Source organism: Leopardus geoffroyi, chromosome E3 (assembly GCF_018350155.1).
Source record: "Leopardus geoffroyi isolate Oge1 chromosome E3, O.geoffroyi_Oge1_pat1.0, whole genome shotgun sequence".
In the NCBI taxonomy this organism is placed as follows: Eukaryota; Metazoa; Chordata; class Mammalia; order Carnivora; family Felidae; genus Leopardus; species Leopardus geoffroyi.
In genome coordinates this window covers 41,600,818-41,608,952 of record NC_059340.1, presented here as the reverse complement: position 1 = coordinate 41,608,952, position 8,135 = coordinate 41,600,818, and the positions used below count along the sequence as shown (strand labels likewise).

At 51.1% G+C, this 8,135-nt stretch overlaps 1 protein-coding gene across 1 annotated transcript in view; it reads left to right on the top strand.

Moving 5' to 3' along the window:
* The first annotated feature begins 2,320 nt into the window (after positions 1 to 2,320).
* Positions 2,321 to 8,135, top strand: part of RAB11FIP3 (RAB11 family interacting protein 3) — a 79,565-nt gene continuing 73,750 nt past the window's right edge. Inside the window, exon 1 of the mRNA XM_045460783.1 lies at positions 2,321 to 3,015. Within this exon, the coding sequence (XP_045316739.1) occupies positions 2,326 to 3,015 (690 nt within the window). The 5' untranslated portion in view covers positions 2,321 to 2,325. The remainder of the gene's footprint in view (positions 3,016 to 8,135) is intronic.

The window sequence follows — 8,135 nt, the reverse complement described above, 5'->3', positions numbered from 1 at the left end:
CTGAAGTCCGATGCTTAACCAACTGAGCTATCCAAGTGCCCCTAAATAAATAAACTTTAATTGAAACAAAACAAACAAACAAACAAACAAACAAGAGTCACAGAGAGAGGTTTCACAGACATTCACCCAGACCCCAAATCCAACAGTTGTGAACTGAACCCCACCCTCCCTCCCTCCCTCCCCCTCTTCTGTGTAACTATTACCAGGTTAAATTAAAATGTGCATAGGGTGGATGTGGAAGAGCGCCTCCAAGTGGCATCAGGGGCTGCTTTTACCCAGCTAGTTCATTTCATCTGGAATGTTACATCAAAAATGCTCACAGACCACAGAAGGGATGCTTGATGCTGTTGGAATGACTGACCAGGAAGTTGTCACTTTAAAAAAATTTTATTATTATTATTATTATTATTATTTTAATTTAAGTAATTTCTACACCCAACATGGGGCTGGAACTCACGACTCCAAGATCAAGAGTCACACGCTCCTCCAACTGAGCCAGCCAAGCACCCCAGGAACTTGTCACTTTTAATGTTCCATGAACAGAGTCTCTTGAACTATTGCAAGCAGGAAGGTGTATGCTTTCCATGCTGAGGTTCTATTTGGGCATGCCAGCCAACCAGGGAATGCAGATTTTTCCAGTACTGGTACAGTGGCAGGAGGACCTCCTGTTGTTTTTACTTCACCCACATTAACACAGCTATTGAGAAAGGTTGACACATCACTCTAACTACCTCTGAAAATTATGTCTGGTCAAATGCATCAGCTTGATTTCAGATTCTTGCCAAAACTGTAGATGTTTTGAAAGCATACAGCTCATATAAGGAATTGATGAGTTTGGGGAGGAGGATCCCCTGCCTCTCTTTTCCCAATGCCAACCTGACAAAACCTGGAACTGCATGCCCTGGGATTCTGTCATAGGTGATGACTCAGTTAATTACCACACTGTTTCTCACTGTACATTTGGAAACAGCGGTTCAATTTCCTTTGGTTCCTGCCCAAACTGCTTATGAAATATATCTGGTGCGTGTGCCCACCGCATATAAAAATACCAGTTCATACTTTCTCTTGATACATTTCATTGCAGGCTAAATTTAGTACCTCGCCTGGGGCCTGGCAGCTCACCTGCTTCTAACTAGCATGTCTCCACTTTCATGCCTGCTGCAGGGTGTCCGAGTTCCTGTCTGGTGCCCTGTTCCCCACTGATGATGGTGACATCTAGAGAAACAGATGTCAGCTGTCAAAGACAGCCACAGTGTTTGGGAGGCCTGGCTTAGGCTGGCGGTTTACACTGGGTCTCCTATGAAAATAAAAGACTTAGTCATAGGTTTAAAAAAAGGTCTCAGCGTTCCACCTCGCGTTCCTTCCGTTACAGATGAGACGGACCGCATTCTCGGGGCAGCCCCACACTCGGCGCGGCCGTTGCCTCTGCCCACCTCTGCCCCACCGCAGGTAAATCCCCGGGCCTCTCTGCGCGGCTGGCGTGTGCAGGGGGCGCCGCACCCGCCCTCCGGCTATGCCTAGAGCCACGTGCACTTCTCGCTGACCCAGGAGGACCGGGCTCCTCTCTTATCAATTAGTGAGAAGGCTCTACGCAGGCAGGACCCTGTCCCCTTGGGACAGGGGCATATATCGGTATTTTGCTCGGCCGGTTTATCCATCCGTGCAGTGCGTGGGGGCGGCTGTTCTGGCGCGCCCGAGCGGCGACGTGACACCCCGCCGACGACACCCGGTGGCGCACCGTACGTGGAAACCCCACTACCCAGCAAGGCGCCCCCCCCCCCCCCCCCCCCGCCTCCACGCCCGGCACCAGCCTTTAAGGCAGGCCGGCGAGGGGCGGGGCTGGCAGGAGCCGCGACGCGCTGACGTCACGCCCGACGGAAGGCGGGGCCAGGGCGGCGGCGGCGGCGGCGTCTGCTCTGGTACCGTGGGTACCTCAGCCTCCTCGGCAGCCTCCTCCGCGTCCTCCTCAGAGGCCTCAGCGGCGCCTGCCCCTTCGGCCTCCCGCCGCCGCCGCCGCCGCCGCCGCCGCCGCCCCCGCCGCCTCCGCCTTCTCGGCGCCCTCCAGCGCCCGCCGCGCCGCCGACATGGGCCCGCGCCCGCCGCGCTGCCGGGCCGAGGGCAGCTGAGGCGCCGCGCGAAGATGGGCGAGGGCGGAGCAGGGCCCGAGCGCCAGCCCGAGCAGCCCGGGTGCCCCGCGCGCGCCCGCCCGCGCCGCCGCGGGGATGCCCGCGCCCGCCGCCGCGCCCTGAGCGCCTTTGTCTGCCGCCCGCGCCGCCCGCCGCACCACTGGCCTCGCGGGCCTGCGCCGCGGCCGGGGTCGCGCCCATGAAGATGGAGCCGGGCCGGCCGGCCTCCCCGGCGGGCGGCGCGTGCCCCGACCCGGAGCCCGGCGGGCCCGACGGGCCGGGGGCCTCCCGGCGCGCGCCCGCCGCCCCCGCCCCGCGCCGGGCGGTCGGCTCCCCGGAGCCCGCGGCCTGCGCGGATGCCGGGGCGGGCCTGAGCGCCGGGCGGGCCCCGGGGCCGGAGCGGCGGCAGCCGCTCGCCGGCCCGGAGGCGCGCCCCGAGAGCGGCCGGGCGCTGGCCACGGGCCCAGGAGCCTCTTACCTCCTGCCGGGCCCGGACCCCGAGCCCGAGCCCGACCGGCAGCTGCCAGAGCTCGGCCCGCTTCTGTCCTGGACTGCAGAGCCCGAGGATTATGGCCCCCCGGTTTTCCCGGACAGCGCCTGCCTCCGTGTGCCCGGCTTCAGCCACAGCCAGCGCAGGAGGCCCGAGGTCGACTTCTTCCCTTGCTTCCCCTCGGCCTCGGTGGGCGAGCTGACGCTGGAGGTGGGTCCCGAGGACCCGGACCGGCCCTCGGACTTCAGCCAGACGTGCCCCCTAACGAGCGAGCCCGCGGCGTGTCCGGAGGACGGCCCCCGCCTGCGAGCCGTGTTCGATGCCCTGGACGGCGATGGAGACGGCTTTGTCCGCATCGAGGACTTCGTGCAGTTCGCCACGGTCTACGGGGCAGAGCAGGTAACTAGGCGAGCGCGCCCGGGCCCTGCCGTGGTCGGGGAGTGAGCGGCTCATACCGGCCGTCCCGCGCTCTCCTTTCGGGACTTCTTGGCTCGGCTCTGCCTGAATTTCCCTGGACTTCCTTTCCTGCCTTCCAGGAGCTTCTGTTCGGGGGAGTCACCTTCTCTCCCTGCGCGCCCCCCCCCCCCGCCCGCCCCGCACCACACCAGCTGGTTTTTCCCAGACGGAGAGGCGCTTCTGGCGTGGGGACATGCCTCCGGCCCTTCCCCCCGCCGAGGGTCACGCTGATGGACACCTGTTTTGAGCACTGTTACTTCACTGTGCGTGGTTGGCAGTGTTCTTCCTGGGCCGTGGTTTACTGTTCGGGACACCGTGGTCGCTCAGAGTTTTCGTGTCTAACCCTCTGTGTCCGAAGGAAGGAAATACTCCCCAGGGGAAGGGAATGGGCCCTAGAGCCCGGTGGTGCGTGCAGACTGGAGAACTCCGCTCCTGTAGGAGGTGAGCGGTGTAGACAGGTGACCAGGATGCACAGGGCCGTGTGTCAGTGGGCCCACCCGGCCTCCAGGGCTGCGGCTGCTCCGGAAGAAGGTGGGCCTCGAGGTTTGTCCTCCCCCTGTGTCTCGGCACTTAGGGACGTTTAGGTCAGGGTTGTGTGTTCTGACATCCCATAGGTTACTGGCGTCCGTTCTTAAATACTTTACGTAGTCGTAGGAAGTCCCTACAAGGTTGATTTGCTAGTTTTTACATTTTATTGACTTCTCACACGTGCACGCGTTTGGTAAGTGGGTGTTAGGGTTAGGACTAGAGGTTTCTAAGAAAAGAGGTAAAGTTGACACCGTGCTGTTTAGGGTGTCAGTTATAACATTTACGAACCTTCATAGGGGACCCATGTGTCCCCCTGAGTATTCACAGTGTGCCTTGAGCTGTGAAGACCTGGGTCCTGAATCAGCCCGGGAAGAGGTGCGCGACCCTGTGGGCATCCTGAGCGTCGGCGTCAGTGTCCTGCCTGCATTTAGCTCTGTGTTGGAAGACATTGCTGAGGATGGGCCTCCCATCTCTTAGTCTCACTGGCACAGAGACATCATAGGACTGGCAGTTTCCCGTATTGGCAGCATGGATTGTGATTGCTGGTTCAGTTTTTTTCCTTTTCTCTTTTCTTTTCTTTTCTTTCTTTTCTTTCATGTTTATTTATTTTGAGAGCACGGAGGCAGAGAATCCCAAGCAGCCTCCGCGCGGTGCGAAGAGCCCGATGTGGGGCTTGATCCCATGAACCATGAGGTCGTGACCTGAACCGAAATCAAGAGTCTGATGCTTAACCGACTGAGCCACCCAGGGGCCCCTTGTTCAGTTTCTTTTGATGCTTTTCCTTCATGCCACTGGGCTGGAGCACACCTCGCATCCTTGGTTGTGTGTGTGTGTGTGTGTGTGTGTGACTAGTGCCATGTGTCTCCTCCGCAAACATACCCTTCCTCTTTACACCAAGCAGCGATTTTAGAGAAATACAACATTTGATCTTGTTATCATAACCTGACTCTGTGGCTCGTGTGAAGTTCGCGCATGTTTTCACTGGAATACCGTCTTTTTCTGAAGTGGTGGTAAGCAGGTGGTTTTCATGTCACTTCACAGGTAAGGAACCGGAAACCCAGGAAGGATGAATCACTTTCCCAAGACCTGACAGATTGTCAGTGCTCCAGCAGGGACTCTCACTAGGTCTTTTGAGCCATAATCTTTAGGTGGCTCTCACCTTACTAGATTTGGTGGCTCAAAGTGTTTCCACAAAGTTTCGTGTTACTAACTGCCATAAAATCCGTTTCATTTGAGAAACACCTTTTGTAATTGTCCTCGTCTATCACAGTGGGAAAAACTTGGGTGCTATTTGGGGTTGAGCTTTCTTGTGATCACAGGGTGGAAATGAGTCAAAATTCTTTGCTCTTATAGCTCCTGGTGGAATTTTAAATTTGGCGTCCAAGCCAGATGACTTGGGGTTTGGTGGGATGGGCGAGTATCCGGAGATCGCTCGTGGCATTGCCCCTTTCGTCTGCTGGCCCAGACTGTGCAGGAAGAAGCAGGGCTGGGTGTGATCTCAGCTTGACTTGGACAGACTTCCTGGGATGGTGGAGGAGAGCTCTTGTTTTGGAGCAGATAATTTACGGAGTAATGAAAGGTTGATTCTTGTGTCTGTGTAAGCTTTAAGCTTTGCTAGCCTTTATTATGACTCAGGATTGCTTTTTCCAAGGCTGATGTCAGAATGCATTATAGAAGAGCAAAGAAAAGCAATATTTTCTGATAGTGAAGTCGTTTAAGGAAAAGTGAAGATTTCTGCCTCATGATGAGTATTTTTAAACTTTTAAATGAAAAGTCTTAAACATGTTCAAAGATAGAGGGAATGGTTTAGTGAAACCCCTGCCTCAGTTGCGCTAGTCTTGGCTAATCTGTCAGCTCCCTCTTTCACACTGTGTGGGAAGTGCACACCTGACATTAGATTCCATCTGTATGTATTTCAGTGTGTGTCTCTAAAAGATAAGGATTCTTTTTTTAAACATTTGTGATTAAAAAAAAAAAAACCAAAACCCTAGGAACAGATAAGGTGGATAAGAGCAATAACAATAAGTTTTTGTACTTTCCACCTTGAGATTTCAAAATATTGAGTGCATGAGACTCTTACCCTGGTCACACTACTGTCTTTGATGATAGCAGCTCATTATCTTGATTATTGTCAAATTTTCAAAGGTAGCACGTTGAATAATCTGTTTATGAAGGAAGCATTTTAAATTATTTAAGCTGATTATCTGAATTTTTAATGGAAGCAGCTCCTATTTATAATACAGAAGGCTTTTGTGTCCCTCTTTCTTTAGTAACGTTATGGTGTGTTTGGCTCCCCTTACATCATCTGGGTGGTAGATCAGGTGTGGTGTAACATAACAGTGTTAATTGTCAGCAGAGGGAAGGAGGAAAAGGACTATAGTAGAGCTTTCTGGTTGTATCTTACTGAAGCAGGAATTCATAGGCACTAGTCGTGAAGTTGGAATAGGTTATTTAAAAAACAATTTTTTTAACATTTATTTATTTTTGAGAGACAGAGAGACAGAACATGAGTGGGGGAGGGGCAGAGAGAGAGGGAAACAGAATCTGACACAGGCTCCAGACTCTGAGCCGTCAGCACAGAGCTGACACGTGCTCGAACTCAGGAACCGTGAGATCATGACCTGAGCCGAAGTAGGACGCTCAACTGACTGAGCCACCCAGGCTTCCGTGGAATAGGTTATTTTTAAGGCCTCAACCATTTCTGAAGATTCTTCATTGACATGACCCCTTCATACTAAGAGGGCTGATGCTTTTGTAGCCGCTAGCAACTCATCCTAAAACAGAATTGGCAAAATAAATTCCAAGAAAGGATTGGTTTCTTTTGGCTTTACTTTTGAAAGGAATTAATTACCACTGTAAAGATTGTCTTCATGTTTATTACTACACTCACTTCAGCATTTACATTTATTTTATTTATTTATTTATTTATTTATTTAAAAAAAATTTTTTTTTTCAACGTTTATTTATTTTTGGGACAGAGAGAGACAGAGCATGAACGGGGGAGGGGCAGAGAGAGAGGGAGACACAGAATCGGAAACAGGCTCCAGGCTCTGAGCCATCAGCCCAGAGCCCGACGCGGGGCTCGAACTCACGGACCGTGAGATCGTGACCTGGCTGAAGTCGGACGCTCAACCGACTGCGCCACCCAGGCGCCCCTCAGCATTTACATTTAATAGTTACTGATCCTTTCCAGAGTACCTACACATTGAAACACTGAATGCCCTTCACTGACCTTGTAGGCACTGTCCTCTTCAGTGCTTGCATGAGTAGGCTTCTGAAGGAAGCGTTGATGCTCAGGTCTCCCTGCTTCTTGTTCCTGCCATGCTGCTGGCGGGCAGTTGGAAGTCCCTAGAGACACGGCTGCACCTTTCAGTTGCCTCAGTGTCCTTCCTGGTTTCTTTCCTGGCCTTGAATTTGAGTGTGGGTGTATCTGTGTACATGAGAGAGAATGAATGCCGGTGTGTGAGCAGGTGCATGTGGGAGCTGGTGTGGGGTGTGCATGCATACTTCTGGGTCTGTGTGTTGGATGAATTACTAAAAGGCAGATGAGGTCCCTTTTGTGCTTGGATCACAGGCAATTTCGCTAGTGTTTTAAAAGCATCTTTTTCATATTATAAAAGTAACACATGCTTATTAAAAATTGTGAAAACAAAGAGTAATGTAAAATATAAAACAAAAAAGTGACCAATAATCCTATTTTCCTGAGAAAAAATATCACTAACATTTTAGTGTATCTCCCTACAGACTTTTTTGTACACACAAACACACACATACACAGAGCTTTGTACACAATTGAGATCATAGTGGGTAAAAGCTAAATTATTTTTATAGATGTTCATTGTTTAAAAACATGAGACTAAGTCATATCAGTAAGCAAAATAAGAAAAATAAAAACCACCTATAATTTCACCACCCAGAGTAACTACTTAAAATTTTTAAATGTAAATTAAAATATATGTAATGAATGCTTCATTGTACAAAAACGGTGTAATTCCCATGTCTGTTGTTCTGAACCCACTTTTTGACCTGTTTTTGAAATTAAAGATCTCTGATACCAGTTTACTTGTTTCCGGGAAGATTCAGAATTGTTAGGCGTTATTCCCACCCAGAAACTGACATATAGGAAGAATTTAATTCCATGTAGACCGCACAGACAATGTTGTAAAGCACACCAGGCCCATGAATTGCTTCCCTTCCAAATACTTATTTGTTTCAATTCCAGAAACAGGGTCCAAACATTAGTTAAAATTGAAATATCAGACACAAGAGTTAGGCATCCACTGGAGACTATTATGTGGTCCTTAGCAGTGGTTATTACAAACTTACCAAAGTAATTTAGATTAGTGCTTCTGATGGAATGAATTGTATACCATTATTATAATTGTGAAAATTGTCCATGTGGAAAAGTTTTGAAGGAAATACTAAAAACTAGTTGTAGTGTGTATGTGTGTGTATTGGGGAGGTATATTTGTAGAAGGGGGTGAGTGGTAGGGATGGGCTTGGTTTCATTTGAGGTACGGGCCACATTTTCTGTT